The sequence below is a fragment of the Eumetopias jubatus genome, unplaced genomic scaffold, assembly GCF_037043125.1.
Source record: "Eumetopias jubatus isolate StellerSeaLion01/CBP00866 unplaced genomic scaffold, mEumJub1_p1.0 scaffold_8, whole genome shotgun sequence".
NCBI lineage: Eukaryota > Metazoa > Chordata > Mammalia > Carnivora > Otariidae > Eumetopias > Eumetopias jubatus.
Window position 1 is genome coordinate 23,568,119 of NW_028274814.1, and position 22,102 is coordinate 23,590,220.

A 22,102-nucleotide genomic window follows, 5' to 3' on the forward strand; every position below is an offset into this window, starting at 1 on the left:
TTAGTTAAAAAAAACCAAAGCATGGCTTTTTGGGGGGGGGGGGCAGTTAGTATTCTCAACAGAAGTACCCAGTCATCACATTTTAGGAGTATGTTTCCACGCCAGCTTTAAAATGAAAGTATGGTTTTAATTTTTAGGTGCTTTTGCAGATGCCCGTCGCGTTGGCATCTCACATTTATTGATTAGGAAAATCTGAGCACAAAGGAAACATGCCTAGCATTCTGAGAGAATGTGAGCCATGCTCTGATCTGTGAGGACAGTGACTGAAAGAAGCAAGATGCCAGAATCAAAATTTCAAGCTGAAAATTGCCACAGAACAAGGGCGGAAAAAAACCATGGCTTTGGAGGCAGCTGAGTTCAAATTCCCATCCCCACGTCTACTGGCTGGGGAACTTTAAACCGGTTAACGTTACCCTCTTAGCCTGTTTCCTCATTGGCAAAAACAGTGCATATCGCGTCCCCTTCTGGGATCAGGGTGACAGTTAAATCAGGTAACATATACAATACCTGGTGCCTTGGCGAAATAAAACACACCTCTTAGCACGGGAAGCCACACCAAGTCCAAGGCCTTTGGGCAAGACGGAAGGAGTCTGTGGGTGGACGCTGGTGATGGGTGCCCGGCAATGTGATGTATATCATGCCACTGAACCATACACTGAAAAATGGTTAAGATGGTAAATTTTACGTGTATTTTACCGCAATTAAAAAAAAAAAAAAAAACTCCGAGGACAATTTGGAAAGTATTTAAAATGTGTGGATGGAGAAACTCACAGCGATCAAGGGGGAGATTTCTTGGCTTTCTTTCCAGCCTCATGGATTGTTTCTCATTACCAAAATATGCATTTTAAGTAGTGAATGGGTAGTAATAAAATGGTTAATGGAGCATCATTTAACTCCAACCTGAAATTGCTGGGTTTTATCAGGAATCACCTATTTTAGGAGAGAGGGAAGAAAAGAATTAATCATTATAAGATAAAAGCCTTAGCTCTCCGGATCACGGCTTCTGCTCTGAACATAGGTTTAACGCTTATAAATAAAATCAGTTTTCCCGCATGAAAACATGTAGGCCTCATTTCTACCCACTATGGACATTTGCAGGACTGTGTACCAATAGACCTGATTTGTAGACAGGCCTCTTCTATCCCTGGGAAGGTCCGCTGGGCCCTCCTGTCTCTCAGCGGTGTGTCAACCCCTCCACCCAGCCCCGGCCTGGAGCTCCTGAGGGCAGGACCCCCTCCCCATGCGCCTGCGGGATGCCATGGGCTCAGAGGGCACTCGGTAAACTGGTGAGTGAATACGACATTGTATTTACTCCAAATGGTGAAGTCGGAACAGTTTTGCACTCACTCAGATGTTTCAGTGATTACATTCATTAGAACAAACCAACAACTGAGAGGGTCTGTAAGTGGCCAGGAAAGGGAGGAAGCAAACACTTCATGGGCTGAAGTCGCAGGAGATGGCTATTCTCCATGCTGCTGTCCCCACCCCCAAATTGGGCCCTGCCTGCACAGTCATGGTGCTGGGGTTTGGGGGCTCTCAGTACACAATCCACAGAGAGGCCTCCCAGCCCCCGAGCCTCGGTCTTCCACCACTCACCGCCACGGCATCCTATCTTATATCCTTCACAGCACACGTCAACTTCTGCAATTATCTGACTTATTGTCTACCTCCCCCATCTCTCCCCCTGCCATATTAACTCCATCAAAATTAAGACTTTGTCTTGGTTTTGTTACTCCTAGCTCGGTACTGGCACATGCTGAATGAAGGAAGGAAGGAAGGAACAAATAGAAGATTGAACAAAACAAATCCTGATCTCCTCCTTATGCTGTCACCCAAGCCCCACTGAACATGGTCACCATCATGACCTCCAAATGCCTGGCTCACATTATGATGAGACTCCCTCCCTCCCCTGGGAACCCTGAGACACCAGCTCTTGATAGCAGGGAAGGTGATGGGGAAGCAGCCAGTAGGAAGAACAGCTGCACCAGACTCTAGTTGCAAGGACATGGAACATCGGTATTGCAAAAAAAGTCAAGAATCATGCTGACACACAGTGGGGAAGGTAGATCAGGTGTCTCCAGAGACCGGGGCACAGTGTCTCCTGAACAGAACGTACACAGAAGAAAAAGGATGTGCTGCACTCGCTGGACAGGGGACAAGACTTCCTTGGTCCCCCATGCCACTCAGCTCTGTGATGAGCCTCAAAAATCCCCAGCCCCCTTCTGTCCCTGTAGAACCAGAGCCTGAAGGGCAATTGGTGGAACCACAGGTTGGTCACCTAGGGGCTGTCTTATGGCTGAAAACACATGCCAAAGGGGTCCATGCAGGCATCTGTTTGGAGGTGACTCCTGACAAAGCAAAGGGGGTTTTTGTTGTGATATTTTATTTGTTCTTTTCCAAATGAATCACTGGCCCCTTCTATGCTATGAGGCGTTGGTGCAAGTAAGGAGGAGGGTGGGCGCTCACGCACGAGAACCTGCCAAAGAATTGCTCCAGCCACATGGAAAACACCTGTTTTTCACCACGATGAGGCTTAAAGTCATCCTTCAAGAGACAAATAAAAAGCTCCTCTGAGTGGGTAAGGTGCAACCCGGGACCCTCCCCAGTAGGCCTCGGCCTCACGGCTGTTACCCACAGCATCCCTGCGAGGCCGGAGGGGATCCTCTGTCCAAGGGCAGGTTGTGCCAAATCTGAAAACTCTTCTTTCAATGTGAATGTCAAACTTACCGGGATCACAGCCTCAGAGAGTCAAGTGATCGTAAAAGGTCAGAGCGTCCCTGATGAAAGCCTGTGCCTAACCTTTCCAGAAGAAGAGCTCTGTGATTTCCTTGGGACCAGGTTTCTACAACTGCCCTGCATGGGCTGCATGGGTATCTACTGACGCTTATTGCTAAGAAGCTCACTATGCCTCATCGCTCTTGAAGTTGACCTTCTCCAGTTTAATTTTCTGTGGAGACAGAAGTAACTGGACAGAAACCTCAGTTATTCAAAGATCATTGTTGCCCCATCTTGCACTGTTGCTTCTCAGAGGAGAAAAAACTGCAAACCCCTCCATTCCATGAACCTCCTCCCATAATACACCCTTTTGTCTACTTTTCCTGTTCCCCCCGGCATCTCTCCCATGCTCCCACTTTCTCCCCAAGTGGGGCAGCCAAAACGGAATATGCCACTCCAGGGCTGGGACCAAGAGCAAGGAGGGGATTCTCTCAGCTCCTGCTTAGCACATACATCCCTATCAGAGCAGGGCGCCACCAACTCCCTGGGTCAGCCTCTTGGGGCCTTGAAAGGGGAGGCCACAATCTGGAAGACACTCCACCTTTTAGGCCAGGCACGGGACAGCAAACAGCGAGAACACCTCTGACCTTCTCGGAGTCCCATTTCCTTCATCTTTACAATGGGAATAACTACATCAAATGGACTTACTCCAGGTTGCTGTGAGGTTCAAATAAATGTGGAGAAGACACTTATGGCTGGTACTAGCCTGCAGTAGACTCCCCGTGCCATTAGGATACAATCCAGTCTCCCCAGGATGGCCTGCAAGGGCCACCACGGTCTGGTCCCACGAGCCCTTCTGACCATTCAACTCGCCGTCACCCGTCACATGGATCTGCCTACACTCCAAGATCAGCCCCCCCTTTCCGGGCTTTCACATTTGTATTTCCCTGCCTGGGATTCTCATCCCCAGATTCTCCACGGCTGGCTCCTCACACTTACTGTGTCTGCACACAAAAACATGACATTCTCTGATCCCCTATCCAAAATAGTCGCATGTGAAATGGGGAAGAGACCTGGGGGGGGGGGGTGATTCTTAGCTACAAAGTCTGCAAATGACAGAGAAGCCTGAACTAGAGTTCGGTGTGACCGTAATCAAATAGAGACCTCATCCATCAGCCAGCGGGCAGGGGAATCGTGCCAGCCAGAGACGGATCAGTTCTGCTAGATTGGCAATAACCAACCTTGGCATAGTGCTTTAGAGTTTTTATTCATTTATTACTCATTCGTTCTACGAATACTTGCTGAGCACCTCCCGCATGCCAGGGTCAGGATACAGACAGAAAGAGTTTCTGCTCTCACGGCTTTTGTATCCTATCGGATAAGCTTTCGGAGACCAGCAAGTGCACATCCTCAAGCCACTCCCTGCATTCATATCCTTGTATTTTCTGCATAGCACATGATCTGATTCATTCCCTGCTCTGAACAATGGCCCCTGAACAATGATGGACACTGTCTTGACTTTTTTTGTCCACACTCAATAGATTGAAACCCTTTCTTCTATGATTCACCACTGCCCTTAAAAGTACCTACTCAAAGATCCTTTACTGACAAATATTTTGCACATGCAAAAATTGCTGTGAGAACGGCAATACAGAGCTTCACGGGGTCTGTGCGGACCTCTAGAGACTTAAATTACTCCCCACTTTCAAAATAAAGTCTTGGGGCGGGCGCCTGGGTGGCTCAGTCTTAATCGACTGACTCGTGATTTCGGTTCAGATCATTGGCTCAGGGTCGTGAGATCGAGCCCGCCTCCCCCGCCTTGAGCCCCCAGTCAGGCTCCATGCTCAGCTCTGATTCCACTTGAGACTCCCTCTGCCCCTCCCCCCGCTCGTGCACTCTCTCTCAACTAAATAAATCAATCCATCAATCCATCAAATCTCAAGTAAATAAATAAAGTCTTGACTGCAACCTCAAAACAGTTCCTCTACCTCGTTTTGGTTGGTTTGTATTGTAAAATGATGCATCATCAAGTACTAAGAAGGATCCTAAAGATTATAAGGCATAGTTTCTGCTCTTAAGGAATGTTTACTTTGATGGGAGACATGGGGTGGAGGGACCCTGCTTTATCCACAGTGTTGCATCTTCTTGGTCCCCCGCCTCCTCATCTACCCATCCTTACATGGAAACACTGAAGGCTTTACTGACTCTCACCCTAAAAACAGCATTTATAAAGTGCTAGATACTGTGCTGTGCAGGAAGTAGATACAATTGGGTCTCAAAGAAGGGAGGTTTGGAGAGATGCTGAGGTCATGAGCAAAAACTCACTGGCAAGATGAAGAAAGGAAATCTCACTGAGCAGAACGTAGATAAGGAAAGAAGAGAAGCAGGGTCCCACCCATGGTCATGATGGGGGGCAGGGAATGGTGGTGGTGGGGGGGTTGTGAGGAAAAGCAAGACATTAGTTCCAGAGGCAGAAGTGAGCCTGCCGGCAAGGAAAAGATGTGAGGAAGAAGGAGGGGTCTGACAGTCATGTAACAGAGATAACCACGTGATAAATGGCTCCAAGTATCAAGGGGAGGAATTTGGGCTTAATTGTTCAAATCCTATATCCTTAGGGTAAGAAAGGACTTCGGAGATCATTTGTCCAAACTATACACACAAGCAAGATAAAAGTCCACTTTGGGAGCTGCCCTGAGGTCCCTCTGAGCTCACGAAGGAGCAGGTCATCAGTACAAAGTGATGTAGCCCTGGCTCTCTCTGCCTCCCTCTACCGTCCATGCCATGGAGCTCTTAAAGGTCTCAGGCAGTGTCCACCCCCTTCTGTACCTGGAGCTCCTTGCTTAGATGATGCTACCAACCAACACCCGTTCCAGCCCAGAGAAATGGAACATCACAACAAAATCAGGAACTCCACTGTTCAGATACTGTAAGAGTTACCGTTTGACACTATTCTGCAAGATATTGTGGAGGCTGAAAGAAAACCAGAGGTAGAGAATATGTCCCCATCTGTAATGACTATAATCAAGATCTTCCCACACAATGAGCTCTTCACTTAACAGCCACACAGAAGGCCTATAACTTTGCTCCGTGTGATGTTCTGACAACTTCGACGTGGGAATAACACACAAGAGATCTGAAAGAAAGGACAAGACTTTAGCTCTGTTTCTCTACTGGTTTTACTTTATATATAGATGTGTTTATTGTCATCTTGGGCTTTCAGTGCCTTGGAACAAGATGTTTCCATGGCATCAAGTGCGGTGCAAAGTTTATTGCATAAAGTCACATATTTTGAAATCACAATGAAATAAACCCCCTGGTACATTAAATGGAAAGGTAATACTTGTTGTATGTGTTTTGTTGTTGTTGTTGTTAACTAACAAATAAGAACTCAGCATCTAATAAAAATCTCCCCTTTCAAGTGCAGACTGTTATTGCTCTGTTGTTTTATCTTTCTTCCATAGTTTCATAACACTTGATAGAACAACTGAGTTATTGTGAGACCAAGAAAGTCTGTTGGACTCCCTGAATATGCTGCTCAACATTTTACCTCTTCCAAGGCTAAGTGCGTTTCAGAGCAACATCAAATGGGGGAATGCATCAGAACCAAGCGGAGAGAGCTTTTATAAATACAAATTCCAGGACCCCACCCTAGGCTTAATGAGTCAGAATCTCTGAAGGGGAGCCCACAGGTTTTCCTCAGTTACACCTACAGTTAAGAAGTATTCCTCAAGACAAAGAAGTTATTTTCTGACTATGAATTTTAGCCTTTAATAAGCTCTATGAAGAAAATGCAAAATATGGAATCATTCTAGTAATCCTGGAAAGAAACCAGCATAGGTTTTTGTACAGGAAGCTCTCCTTTCTGAACAGAAAAGTTCCATCAGTTCACTCCAACAGGGAAGAAGGGTCCCAGACTCTCAGAAAGGAGACAGGAGACCGGTACAGGAAGGGGCTTTCCACATAGGTCTAGATAAGTCCACACTAGCTAAGATGGGTTCATTTCTTCCAACAAAAGCAGCTCAGGGCTGTGCCTTAATCTAGTTCTCTAACAGCAGGTGGTGAGGACAGCCCTCAGAACATCCTGGAAAATCCACTGCACATGCCCTAAATCAAACATGCAGGAGGAACATGGAGCTGCCGGAGCCCATTCTCTGTAATAACGTTGAAGGGACAGATGAGGAGCTAAAAGGGCAGCCATTGAGGCTGTTTCCTGGATATAAGGCCGGATCAAGTAAATTGGAGAGCAATTCTGAAGGGCTCTGAAGGCCGGGGCAAAGGATCTGAACACCTCTCAATTAACAAGCACACAGCTACCAAAGATGTTTTGGTATCAAGGGACAAAACAGAAATGAGGAACATGGACTCTGGAGCCAGGCCGGCTGGGGTGGGATTCGCAGCTCTACAAATTCCTCTCTGTGCCCGGACTTCTCCCCTTAGAAAGTGGGGATAAAGTGGTTCCTACCCCCCTGGGCTGCCCTGATGACCAGGTGAGTTTGTCTGTATGAAGCATCCAGGACATAGTAATACAGCTGAATCTGAGTCTGTATTTGTTCAATGGATTGATACACCAACTGGCATTATCCTAATACACTAGCCAGACGGAGCCTCTCAGGGGACTGCGATGATCTCGAGATGTGACACTGAGGGAAAGGATGCGAGGGCAGCACTGGCCAAGAAGAGAACAAGGCCCCCTCGGGGGTGAGCGGGAGGGGCTCAGCTGGGCAGCCAGGGGCCTGGGTTTGAATCCCAGCTGAGGCGTGCTGGGCTTCCCTTAACCTCTCTCTGTTCTGCTTTCCCCCACTGTCAAAATGGGGGCACTTTCAGGACATGCCTTGCAGAGCTGCTATGAGGATTACACAAATAATATATAGACTATCAGGATATGTGACATAATAAACTTACATAATAATAACACAACATATATTGTTGTCCATGGCATAGCAACGTCAAGTGCTTAGAGGGGTTTCTGGCAGAGAGTGAACAGTCAGTAACACTGAGGTCGTTGTTATGATGATGATGAAAGTCAGGTGTTCTTGCCGCTGACTACAGCGGGAAGGGCATCCCCATCACCGACCTGGGGAGGAGTTAGGGAGGAAAGTCGCAGGAGCAGGGCTCTGAGCTCTGGGTTTACTGTTAACAGACATCATCTGGCGTCCCCCCTCCCACCTGGTGGAGGAGACATGTGAGATGTCATCACTGCTCTCTGGATGGCCCGTCCAATGCTTGAGAAGCTGGGCTGCCCTTGGCCATGACACCAGAAAGCTCTGCACTGCACCTAGAACCCGGTTCTTCCAACGCCCAGCCCTTACAGCTCCTCAGCCACTAGCAGGCTAATGAGGCTGCCGTGCCCCATTCCAGTGTCTTCCTGGAGCTTCCAACTCTGGGGGACACACTCTCCGCAGGAGCAGTCCCCATCCACACCCCACGCTGGGGGCCTGAGGCTGGTGGCAACCGCTACCCACAAAGGCAGGGCTCCCACTGTCCACACACACACGGACTCGTTAGTAGTAGGGAGGTTAAAGCCAGAGCAGTGAAAAAGGCAGGTAGAGGGGGTCGCAATGCCCAATAAGACCAGTCTGGGCACTTTCTCGGTGGCCCAGAGAAGGAAGAAATGCTTTGAGCCTCGAAAGGTCGCAAGAACAGAATGTTTTGTTCCTGAAAGAAAAAACCATCTGGGATCAGTCAGCTGAGCAACGCCTGAAGCCCTCGTCTTCAGTGGGGTGAGGGGTGGTGTCCCCGCCGGAGCTCCTGCAGGGCATGCATGGCTGTCCACAGCCCTTCACTGAGGAACTGATGACCTCCTCCAGGAGAAGGGGCCCAGAGATTGTGCCTTCAAGCTCCACCCGAAGCTACTGTTGCCACATGGAATATCAGATAGGGAATGTTCCTTTGCCAACCTGAGAAGCCTTTGCTTCTGTTCTGGGTTTCCCCCTTACCTTCAAAATAATCCAGCAGTATTTACCAAAACTTACTGTTGAAAAAAAAAAAAAAAGCAATCATCTAATTGCAAATACACTGCTTAAAATAATGCTGTGTGCTCAGGCCTCCTGGGACCCTAATTTTCTCACTTGGGAAGTGAAAAGGACTCCAGTGCTGATGGGAGTGTAAACTGCAACCAAATTTTGGAAAATTAATCTGACAATATCTATTAAAATGTAAAACAGACACACCTTTGACCCTACAATCCCATGCAGAGGAATCTTCTATAGAAATAAAAGAACCCAGTAAGAAAGGATATGCGCAGGAGGATGTTTATCCAAGCATTATATGTAGAGGCAATAACAAAAGTAATAATAATAAAGTACAGAAACCAACCTAAAAGCCCATCAATGGTGAGATGGTTGAATAAATGACGGTATGTTTATAATACAGTATACAATAAGGATCCTTTTTTTTTAAATTTTATTTATTTGTTTGAGAGAGAGAGAATGAGAGATAGAGAGCACGAAAGGGAACAGGGTCAGAGGGAGAAGCAGGCTCCCTGCCGAGGAGGGAGCCCGATGTGGGACTCGATCCCAGGACTCCAGGATCATGACCTGAGCCGAAGGCAGTCGCTTAACCAACTGAGCCACCCAGGCGCCCCTACAATAAGGATCTTATTAAGAAGAACGAGTTGGGGCTTTCATTATGCACAGCAGAAAACAGAGGAGGGGAAGAAATGACTCATCAAGACAAGGTCAACAAAACTGCGGCAGTAGAAGCAGATGGACAAGCTGCAAACGACTTGACAAAGACCAGCAGACCCAAACCTACGCCCAAGAGGGACGGGGATGGGGGCAAGTAAACAAAATCAGGATCGGTTTGCATCACTGAGCCCCAGAAGGCTCAGAAACTGAAGGTGCCAGATCCCTCAGAAGGTTGATTTAAAAACAAGGGGATGCATCAGTCTTCAGAAGGACCATAGAGACTCCCCAGATTGTCTCCCCTACCTTCAAGCAAGCCCGAGGGGAAAGCTGGAGGATCGCTTTCCAGGAAAGTTGACTCAGGCAGGCCGAGATGTGGCTGAGGGGAGACAGAAGCGCTTCAGGGAAGACAGGAGACTGACCAAAAGTCCTCACCTCGCTCAGCTCCCAGACGCTGGCAGCCAACCTCCATCTCCACCAAACAAAGACTCGTGGATGTTTATGGCAGCTTCATTCATCGCTGCCCAAACCAGAAGGCAACAAAAGTGTTCTTCAGTAGGCAGATGGATAAACCAACTGTGGTCCATCCGGACAAGGTAACACTATTCAGCGCTAACAAGAAATGAGCCATCAAGCCACAAAAGAAGACATGGAGGAGGCTTGACTGCCTATTGCTAAGCGAAGGAAGCCAGTCTGGAAAGGCTACATACTGTCCAATTCCAACTATATGACTTTCTGGGAAAGGTAAAACTATGGAGGCAATAAAAAGGTCAGTGACTGGGGGGATGGGTAGGGAAGGAGAAGAAGGGGGGGAGAGAGATGAATAGGTGCAGGACAGTGAAACTATTCTATATGATACTGTAACAGCAGGTACATGTCATCACACATTTGGTAAAATCCATAAAATACAACACAAAGAGTTAACCCCAATGTGAACTATATACTTTAGCTAATAATAATGTATCAATAAAGGCTTATCAATTGTAACAATGAATCACACTAATGCAAGACAATAGCTACTAAAATGTAAAACATACACACCTCTGATCCTGCAATCCTATTAATAATAGGAGATACTGTCACCTGAAACTAATGTAACATGTGTGTCAACTATACTCAAATAAAAATTTTTAAAAAATAGGAAAAACTAAGGGTGAGGGTTTACAGAAACTCTCTGTACTTTGCCCTCCGTTTTTCTGAAAATGGGAAACTGCTTAAACAAACAAATAGAGTCTACTGATTTTTTTTAAAAACCCACAATGAGTCATGACTACATTTGCACTAAAATGGCTCAAATTAAAAACACTGACAGCACCAACTATTAATGAGCAACCAGAATTCTCTTTGTTACTACAGGGAATGAAAATGGTGCAACCACCTTGGAAAACAAATACACCACCTACCAAGTCACCCAGTTGTGCCCCTCCTAAAGATTTACCCCAGAAAAGTGAAAACACATCTACACAAAGATTTGAACACAAATGTTTATAATGGCTTTAATATAATAGCCCCAAACTGGAAAGAACCCAAATGTTCATCAACAAGTGAATGGATAAACACTGTGTGGTATGTTTATACAATAGAATACTAGCCAGCAGTAAAGAACAAATACAGTAGCACGAAAGAAGCTCAATAACATTATGCTGAGGGAAAGACACCAAACAAAAAGAGTACATGCTGTATGATTTCATTTACATTAAGTTCTAGAACAAGCAAAAATAATTTATAGTGGAGGCGCCTGGCTGGCTCAGTCGGTAGAACATGCAGCTCTTAATCTCGGGGTTGTGAGTTCAAGCCCCACACTGGGCATAGAGCCTACGGTTTTTTAAAGATTTTATTTATATATTTGAGAGAGAGAGCACAAGCGGGGAGGAGGGGTAGAGAGAGGGAGAAGCAGACTCCCCGCTGAGCAGGGACTCCCAATGCAGGGCTCGATCCCAAGACCGTGGGATCATGACCTGAGCCGAAGGTGGATGCTTAACCAACTGAGCCACCCGGGCACCCCAAGGGCATAGAGCCTACTTTAAAAATAATAATAATAATTTATAGTGAAAAAAACTAAAAATTAAAAAAAAAAACAAAACTCAAATCAGCGGTTGCCTGAGACAGAAGGTGAAGGGGATTAACTGGGAAGGGACACTGGGCATGTTCTTTTTTGAGGCTATGGAAATATTCTCTATTTTGATTGGGCTGGTGATTATCTGGATGTACACACAAGTCAAAAACTCACAGAATCTTAAATGCTTTAAAGGGATGCATTTTATTGTATATAAATTAAGTTCTAACAGAGGTCATTAAAATGAAAAAGATAAACAAGGTAATTATTAAGTCCAAGGGAAGCAAAAAAAAAGTACAAGAAAGAAAATGTAATCCTAATGCAACTCTATGATTTTGCTGTGAATATTATTTACACAGTCACATAATGTAAGCACTAATCATTTAAGACATGTGTGTGTGTCTATATGTGTGTGAGCATATCTGTTTTTTTGTGGTTAGATAAAAACGCTAAATCCTCTTGTTAGTATGACATCACTAGATGATGTTCTAAAACAGACGACTCACAGAAGAGTAATAGAAACATGTTGTTTAGAAATTTGGAGGTAAATGCCAGAGGAAACAGTTTAAGGGGTCTGAAGTGTGTCTGTGAAGAGAGCACCCAAGAATAGGGAACACTGGGGCAAATGGCTGCTATTATTCAGTTAAAGTCTAGTGTTACTATTGATTTTTAAAACTATGTACAAGTGTCTTGCTTTGCCAAAAGTAAAGTTAAATTCTAAAATAACGTAAAGACCCACAAGAATGTTTATGACATACTGTTAAGTGCAGAAAGCTGATTTTGGTATAATATGAGTATGAAATAGCTTTCATTTAAAAACAAAAACTAACGATATAGGTAGAGGAATTTATGAGTATAAAGAAAAGTAAAGAATGGTGAACAACAAAAATGTTAACATTAGCTACTTCAGAAGAGAGGAATTAAAGATTACAGAGGTGGTGCAGTAGATTAGTAACTTTTTCCACATATACTTCTGAGTCACTTACGTGTTATAATAAATGTATATTAGTTTTCCTATGAAAAACTCACCAACAACAAAAATTGAGTAGAAAGGATTAGACTGGATGATCTCTAAGATTCCTACAGATCTAATATCATAAAAATATGGGACTCCAGCCTAATTTCTACAAGAAGTCCAGACTTAACTGTAATGTGACTTTTATCCCAGACATGCCCACATGTAATCTTGGCAAATCGTTAAAACCTCAAGCAAAGACATCTACCGATTCTACTATAATTTGACATAACTGAATCCAAGCAATTAGAAAGCTAGCCCCTCACAGATTTCCAGGAGGTGAGAGAGAGTTGAAGCAGAGCATATGCCAGCATGCAGGGAGTCATGGGCAAAGGTAAGGAAAGTTCTGGCAACCAGGGTCATGCAGATACTTTACCTCATATGCCATTTAATTCTTACAACCATAAAAGGAGCATGATGAAGAAGTTAAGACTTACGGGGTTCCAGATAAATGGAGAGCAACCATCTGTCGCTCTCACCTCTTAGCAGAAATGACTACCAGCTGAACCGACCTCACCTGGACCAAGAGATTTGTTTTTCTAAATGAGATGGGCTCTCCTATATAAAAGGAAGGAAGGGGGTAGGGGGCGCCTGGGTGGCTCGGGTCAGTCAAGCATCTGCTTTCAGCTCAGGCCATGATCCAGTCTGCTTCTCCCTCTGCCTCTGCCCCTCCTCCCTTGTGCTCTCTCGCTCTCTCTCTCTCAAATATATAAATAAAATCTTTTAAAAAGGAGGGGGGAAGGCACATTTTGGCTACTGCCATCTTGGGTTTGTCATCTCTAAAGCAAGGACCTTTCCAGCCTAATGCAGCACCCTGATGGTGCCTGTCCCCATACAGCCCTCATTGCTGTGGGCCAGGTTCCTTCCTGCTTACACACCTTACTCCTTCCCCCCCTTCTACTTGGGCTATTTCAGGAAGAAAAATGGCCTTCCACTTTAGCTTCTACAAAACCTAAGCTTCTGGCCAACTCAAATACTTCCCTGACCACTCAAGCCGTGCTTCTCTCTCCTTTCCCTAGAGTAGGCTGTTTAGGCAGAAGGGCCCAGGTGCCAAACTGATGGGGTTCAAAATCCAGCTGTCCACCACCCCCCTTGCAGGAGAAAGGAATAGACCTATTTTTCCTATTCTTCCTGCTAGATACAAGTGGAAACCCTAGGCATTAGACATAAAAAGATGCTGCAAGGTGGAAGGGAAAAGACAGACTAGCTAGACACCTCAGGATCTGAGGCACAGCATGGCGGTGCACTCCCTGGCTTTTCTCTATGCCTCATATATCCCAGATTTGGCGCTGGAAAAAATGGCATCCCAGAAACACCAATGGGTGCAGACCAAAAAAAGCCCCAACAAACCCTGCTTTTTCTCTAGCCAAAAGACCAGGTTGGGGGCAAGCTAGCAAGACAAAACTTTTAGACCATAACCACTTGACTACAGCTAAATGGTGCAGATAAAACTTGTGGCCCGTCATCACCCATACCAGCAAAGGTCAAGGGGGGAGCCTAGACTTGTAACCTTGTGAGGCTATACCAAGGTCCCCCAACACCTTCGCCAAGTACTCAAAGAAGGCCAGGAAAGGAGCTGAGACTTTCATCTCCACTGGCTAGTAATAAGGGCTGCATCCATCCTTTGCCCCCATCTTCCCTGCAGTGTCAATGGAAACCACAGAGGTAGGCTATACTTCTGTCCTTACCTGACAATAATGGTAGCCACCCTCACCCCCACCCCTCCACCCCCAAGAAGGAAACGTAGTGGTGAACCTGGACCTCTATCTCCTTCCATTTGGCAGTAATCAGGTGGCACTCACCCCCTTCACCTGCTAGAGTAGTGTCAGCAAAGCCATCTAAAATAGAAGGTTTGAGGGTGCCTCAGTTGGTTAAGCGTCTGCCCTTGGCTCAGGTCATGATCTTGGGGTCCTGCATTGAGCCCAGCATTGGGCTCCCTGCTCAACGGGGAGCCTGCTTCTCCCTCTTCCTCTGTCCCTTCCCACCCCCACTAGTGGCTCTCTCTTTCTCTCTCAAATAAATCAATCATTTTAAAAAATAAAATAGGAGGTTTGAATAATATCTAAAGTCTCATAAGGTAATACAAAAATGTCCAGTAACAACAACAACAACTTTTAGAACTAATAAGTGAGTTCAGCAAGATCTCAGGATGCAAGAAAAACCTGCAAAAGTCAATTGTAGTTCTGCATACTAGCAGTGAACACATGAACACCAATATTTAAAATATAATACCATCTACAGTCCCTCAAAAAAAAAAAAGTACTTTGGTAAAAATCTAACCAAACATGTGCAGGACTGATATAATGTAAAGTACACAGTCCTGATTAAAGAAATGGAGACACATACCATGTTCATAGACTGGCAAGTTCAACATGGCAAAGATGTCAATTCTCCCTAAATCAATATACCAAGTTATGCCTCTCAAAATCACAGCATGATTTTTTGTGAGTGGAAACAAGGTTGTTCTAATATCTATATGTAAAACAGCAAAAAAAAAAATGAGGATACAGCTAAAGTCATTTTGAAAAAGAAGTGGGAGGAGTAACGTCACTTGAAAGACTTACTATCTAGCTACAGTAACCAAAAGTGTGGTACTGAAAGGGCAGCGGACATGTAGACCAATGGAATAGTACGGAGAATGCAGAAATAAACCCAGCTATATATACCCAACTGATTTTTGGGAAAGCTGCAAAAGCAATTCAATGAAGAAAGCCTTTTTAACACATGGAGCTCAGGCAATTGGAGCAAAAGGCAAAAATATTGAAGCAATAGGCAACAACAACAAAAACCCTGATCTAAGTCTCACATCTTATACAAAAATTAACCCAAAATGGATCACGAGGTTAAGAGTAAAGGTTAAAACTATAGAACTTTTAGGGGGAAAAAAGACAGTAGAAAATTTTTAGGATCTAAGTCTAGGCAAAGACTTTTAGGCTTGACAAAAGTATGACAGATTTAGAAAAAAATGTGATAAATTAGACTTCATCAAAATTAAAAACTTTTGCTTTGTAAAAGACCTTGTTAGGAGGATGAAAAGACAAGTTACAGAGTGGAGAAACTATTTGCAAACCACATATCCAACAAAGGACTACTATACTCAGACTATATACTATATACTCGGACTATATAAAGAACTTCCAAAACTCAACACTAAAAAAGCAACCAATCCAAACAGAACATGGGCACAAAGCAACATTTCACCTAAGAAGTAAAAAGATGGTGAAAATACACATGAAAACATGCTTGACATGTTGGTCATTAGAGAAATACAAATTAAAACCACAATAAGATACCATTACACACCTATCAGGATGGCTAAAATAAAAAACAGTGACATCATCAAATGCCGGCAATGCAAAGACACTGGATCACTCATACATTGCTGGTGGGAATGTAAAATGGTACACCTACTCTGGGAAACAGTTTGGCAATTTCTTAAAAACCAAACATGTAACCACTATATAACCCAGCAATTGAACTTCTGGGCATTTATCCCAGAGAAATAAAAATTTATGTTCACTCAAAAACCTGTACACAGAAGTTTATAGCAGCTTTATTTTTAATAGCTTAAAAAATGGAAACAAGCCAGATGTCCTTCAACTGGTGAGTAGTTAAATAAACTGGTCCACCCATTCCACGTAATACTTCTCAGCAATAAAATGGAATGAACTACTGATACATGCTACAACCTGAAAGAATTCCCAGAGATAGTTGAGGGACAAAGACAATCCCAAGGTTACATATGTATGTATAACATTATAATGTTAATTTATGTATATAAATACATGTTAAGCACATGTATAATTTCACATTATTTTAAAAATAAAACTATAAAAACAGAGAACAGGGGCCCCTGGGTGGCTCAGTCAGTTAAGCATCTGCCTTGGGCTCAGGTTATGATCTCCTTGGGTCCTGGGATGGAGCCCCAGGTCGGGCTCCCTGCTCAGCGGGGAGTCTGCTTCTCCCCCTTTTTGTGCCCCTCCCCTGGCTCATATGCTCTCTCGCTCTCGCTCTCTCTCTCTCTCTCGTCTCAAATAAATAAATAAAATCTTAAAAAAAAAAAAAAAAGAAAGAAACAGAGAACAAGTTCCAGGTTGCCAGCAGTTAAGGAGGGGCTGGGAGCAGAAAAAACTTGAGTATGTTACAAAAGCCCACAGATGAGGGATGCTGGAACCTTCTGTATCTTGACTGTATCCTTGTCAATATCCTGATTGTGACATTGTACTTCAGTTTTACAAGATGTTACCACTGGTAGAAACTGGGTAAAGGATTCATGAGATCTCTCTGTATTATTTCTTGCAATTGCATTTGAATCTATAATAATCTCAAATAAAATGTTTGCGTTTTTTAAAAATCCATCTCTGTGTGAATTTGGTCAAGTTATTCCATGCCTATCTATGCCTCAGTTTCCTCAGGAGTAAAACAGAGATAATAGTAATAATAACACCAACCTCATAAAATTACTGTGATATTTGAAGAGTTTACTATATAGTAAATATTTAAAGAGAGTTTAGCAGGGGTGCCTGGGTGGCTCAGTCGTTAAGCATCTGCCTTCGGCTCAGGTCATGATCCCAGGGTCCTGGGATCAAGACCCACATAGGGCTCCCTGCTCAGCGGGAAGCCTGTTTCTCCCTCTCCCACTCCTCCTGCTTGTGTTCCCTCTCTCACTGTGTCTCTCTCTGTCAAATAAATAAATAAATAAAGCCTTTTTAAAAAAAAAAAGAGTTTAGCAGATTTTAGTCAAACAATACTAGCCCCTATTATTTCAATCAATAATTCAAAAGTATTTACTGAGCACCTGCTATAGGCCAAGACTCAATAATTTCTTTAAAAATCAGCATCTCATCTTGGGAGGTAGTACTACATAGTAGTGAAAGCACAGATTTCGGCATGAGCAAAGAAACCTGGATTTAGAACCCCAACACCACCATCATTCTTGCTGTGCATCCTTGGGCAACTTACTTAACCACTCTGAACTGCTTTTTCTTTAACAGTAAAATGGAGTGAATACTACACACTCATAAAGTTATGAGGACTGAGGTGATGCATGTAAATACCTGCCACATAGCAAATCATCAATAAATGATAACTATTTGTAGGGCACCTGGGTGGCTCAGTCAGCTAAACATCTGACTCTTGAACTCAGCTCATGTCTTGATCTCAGGGTCGTGAGTTCAAGCCCTGCATTGCACTCCACATTGCAGCCTACTAAAAAAAGAAAAAGAAAAAAAAGAAGGATAACTATTTGTATGATGACTTATATATTCTCTTTATTGTTACTTTCTTTCCACGAGTTTTAAGCTTCTTGAGAACATAGTCCTCTGTTTTTTTTCTCATGAATCCCTCTTGACACCAAGGATAATGTGATACACACATATAGTGTTCAATAAGTACTTGCTATAAAATAGAATAATCTGGCAATCCTTAATGAAATGCCTTCTCTTGAATATAAGGCCTGAGGAAATTCCCCTCCAAGTCCAAGAAGGGGCTGGTACAAGGGTAAGCGTTACGATACTCTTCATGGAGGCAGGGGGGCAGGGCAACCCACACACCCATCTCTAGGGAGATGGAGAGTAGAATGGAGCGAAAGCTGCTAAAATCAATGAACTGGAGGGAAATACAGTCACATGGCCAGATGTTAGAAACAGTGTGAATTAAAAATAGTAAGACACAGAATAGGGTTTATTTAAGAATACCACTCATGAAAATAAAAACACAAACTCGGCACGCCTGGCTGACTGAGTCAGAAGGGCGTGCGACTCTTCATCTCGGGGTCATGAGTTCAAGCCCCATGTTGGGAGTTGAGATTACTAAAAAATAAATAAATAAACTTAAGAAAAACCAAAACAATAAAAACACAAATTCACTCACACACACCTACACCCACAAAACGACGAATTTGAGGAGGATGCTCATGTTTTAAAGAGAGAGATCAAATCCGTTATGGTGGGTACCAGTGGACAGGAAGAACAGAGGTCAAAGATGATGAAGATTTTTAAAAAACAAAAAAAGACAAGGAAGAGCCTGGAATCCGCTGTTGCTGACAAGCTACAGACTTAGACGATATACTTAAGTCACCCCTCAATACTTGGGTCTGAAACAAATACGAATTGCATCCAAAATAAATAAGGAATTATGTACATAATGATAGTGTTCCACCCCAGACCACATGGGAGAGGCAGGAGCTAAAGAGACCACTGTGAATTGTCATTTCAAAATAAATATGAACTACTCTATTCCAGTTACAGATGTTATACCACAAAATCAATATTTTGTAAAACACCTATTGCTCCCTCTTCCTTTTTGCAAAGTCACTAGGAGGATTTCAAGAACGTCGCCATTGGAAGCAGCATCTCAGTGCCCCTAGTATGTGCTTCTCATTTCTGTTTCTCCTGAACCTTCAATATTTTTATCGCTGGTGAATCAGAGACACACAACCTGGAGGAGTGAAAATAATGCGGTTGGAATCTCAGCATCTGGAAAAGCTGAAGGAAGGGTGTGTGCGCCACTCGGGGTCCTTTGCATTTGGTCTCCGTGGTCAGAACCTAGATGGCGGATGGGATGGAAAATTACTTGTTTCCTTGAAGTTAATGAACAGCTCTTCCACATGCAGGAAATACAAATTGCCATGCCATGGGCTTCCTCCTTTTCCGCACATCAGAGCACCCCTTCCTGCCTGTCACACAGTGGCTCATTCTCCCACTCCAAGTAAAGGCTGAGGCTAATTAATATATTCTGGAATAGGAAAAATGGTGACTGGTAATCCCTAACATTGATGATGCCAATGTCAACAGCAGGGATTTCTGGAATGTGGGATTCGGAATGTTTTTCCCCTTTCTGCTGTTACACTTTTCCTAATTTGTCTCCTATGAACACACATTGCTTTGGTCACTGTGGGGGGAAAAATTTTTTTTTAAATGAAATAATAGCACCAATTAATCAGTTAGAAGGCTTAAAAATCGTGTTTCCTTTGGTGCACCAGTAACTGTATTGCAAAGCATAAGTGCATTTTCAACTAATAAACTATTCTAAATCCCATTGGCCACGTGTGTCCTTGAGGGGAAAAATCTCACCTGGTGTATGAGATGCTCATGGTGTAAAGTGCTTGGATGATTATAAGATGTCTTGAGCTCCTGTGACTAGACATGGCCAAACACTAAGAAAGCAATCCCAGAGCTAAATCTCCTGCCACCCCTTCTCCCTGCCCTGCCCCCAAAACACACAGGCAATTTACTTAAAAAATACAATGAAGTGGGTGTCATATGACTTAGTGGCTAAGGGTGTGGACTCAGGAGGCACATTTGCCTGGGTCCCCACCCTGGTTCCTCCACTCCCTCACCGTCAAGCTTCAGTCAAGATATTTGCCCTGTCTGTCCCCTGGGTTTTTCTGTGATGGGTGGGTAAAAACAGGGGCTGATTTGAGAATTAAATGAGCTAACACATAGAAAGGATGTCGAATAGTCTGGAGAACCAGAAACATCACTACCTGTGTAATTATTTGTCAAGATAATTAAAAGTTCTGTTAGTCACTCAATTTCAAAACATTCTATAAGAAATATAATATTTGTTTGCCCATAATCCTACTTCCTTAACATGAAAACCAATTTCATTTCTTTGTATTTCCTTACCAGTTTTTAACTATATATTAAACACACACACACACACACACACACACACACACACACACACACACACATTCCTTTCCTCGGTTCCATTTCCAAAGAGGGGCAAAGAACTTGAACAATTCTCTTCTAGAAACTACACTTGATGGAATTAATTACTCAAATATATTTCCATATTTAGATTGCAATGGAATATAAAAACTGAAGAACCCCATAAGAGTCAAAAGCAGTGAGTTGAGCTGCTTCTGCTTCTAACTATTCAAGGCTCTCGATCACCTGAGAACTTCATGCCTGGTCCCATTCTGCCTCCTCCCTCCAACCTGCCAGTCACAGACTCCTGGCTCACCCCTAATACTCTTCCAGGTTCTCGGGCTTTCTATAGGCCCCTCCTTCTCAGTCCTCCCTCCCAGCTCCTTCTACCAACCCTTAAAACTCACCTCAAATGCTGCCTCCCCTGAGAACACCCAGGTTCGATTGCCCGTGGCATGGGTGATTAGTCAGGAATGTGTTTCTCTCACCATGCTACGTTGTAATTATTTGGGCACATGGCTTTCTTTTAAGATCGGAGACTTTCTGCTGATTCTTCCTGGTCAGCAGTTTCTAACGTAATGGTGGTCTGGCCGCCACTCAAAGAATCAGAGGACATGAGACACAACTGCTTTCCTGTATTTTTTAACAGGATGTAGCCCTGGGGCACTTGCATGTTGGTTTCTGCATGGCGAATGGGCTCTATGGGGAAGGAGGAGTATGCAAGTGGGTGGCGACTAGTCACTTTCGGGAAGGCAGGATGGAGGGTCCCAGCGGTTTATCACAGACCTCTCCACATAGGCTCCGTTCAAATTAGTCTAAAGTCAGCCAGAAAGGCAAAAAATTATGTTTATGGTAGTCAAAATTTCCCTTGGAAATTCTTTAAATTGCCCATAAAGTATGGTGCACATATTTTTATATATCTAGCCCAATATACCAATACATATTTAGAACTTAGTAATATATAAAACTATAGGTATTGCATAATAGAGAGGACTCACTATATACAAAAAATAACTTTACAGGGAGCCTGGGTGGCTCTGTCGGTTAAGTGTCTGCCTTCAGCTCAGGTCATGATCCCAGGGTCTTAGGATCCAGCCCCGCATCGGGCTCCCTGCTCGGCGGGAAGCCTGCTTCTCCCTCTCCCACTCCCCCTGCTTGTGTTCCCTCTCCGGCTGTCTCTCTCTCTCTCTCTCTCTCTCTCTCTCTCTCTGTCAAATAAATAAAATCTTTAAAAAAAATAACTTTACAGTATTTTTTAAAAGATTTTATTTATTTGAGAGAGAATGAGCAGGGGCGGGTGCCAGGGATGAAGGAGAAGCAGACTCCCCGCTGACTCACAAAGCAGGGAGCCAGATGCAGGGATCGATCCCAGGACCCTGAGATCATGATCTGAGCCGAAGGCAGATGCTTAACCTGCTTAACCGACAGAGCCACCCAGGCGCCCCACTTTACAGTGTTTTTAATCACATGAAAGAGAGGTGCATACGATTGAATATGCTCTCATTGAGTGTATATATAATGTAAATCCACAGTTTAATATTTTCATCACTGATCTGAGAGCAACAGTTTGGGCATGACAAGAACAATGACATTTATTGCTACATGCCAAACTCTGTGCTAAATGCCTACAAGTATTAATTAATTCAATTTTCACAACCCAGTGAGCTAATAAGTACTATTATGATGCCACTTTACAGAGGAGGGAACTGGGACACACAGAGGTCAAACCACGGCTCAAGGGGACACGGCTACTAAGTGGTACGAGAACTGAGGCAGCCCAGCCCGCCAACCATGCCCTAACTGCCTCCCTTAGCTGTACATGGACAGAGCCTATGTGTGTGGTGGGGGAGATCCTGTGGGTTTCAGTTGAAAACAAACTCAAATAAGACAAAAATGCGATGTGGCTGCCAAAAAAGTGTGATTCTTGGACCACTCCAACCCTTGCTCCAGAAATGGCAAGGAGAGGTCCCATCGTACGTTTGCTGGAAAGATCGGCTCACCTTTGAAGTACTGGGAGTTGACTCCTGCGATATTTCTAAAC

At 44.0% G+C, this 22,102-nt stretch overlaps 1 protein-coding gene across 3 annotated transcripts in view; it reads right to left on the reverse strand.

Moving 5' to 3' along the window:
- The window catches only part of CAMK1D (calcium/calmodulin dependent protein kinase ID), a 428,166-nt gene that overhangs the window by 190,373 nt on the left and 215,691 nt on the right, over positions 1-22,102 (reverse strand). The window contains exon 1 of one of the 3 annotated variants that reach the window (XM_028114663.2): positions 12,847-12,931. The exons of the other annotated variants lie outside the window; for them this stretch is intronic. Within the exon in view, the coding sequence (XP_027970464.1) occupies positions 12,847-12,875 (29 nt within the window). The 5' untranslated portion in view covers positions 12,876-12,931. Of the gene's footprint in view, positions 1-12,846; positions 12,932-22,102 lie in introns of those variants that run through there. 3 annotated transcript variants of the gene reach the window in all.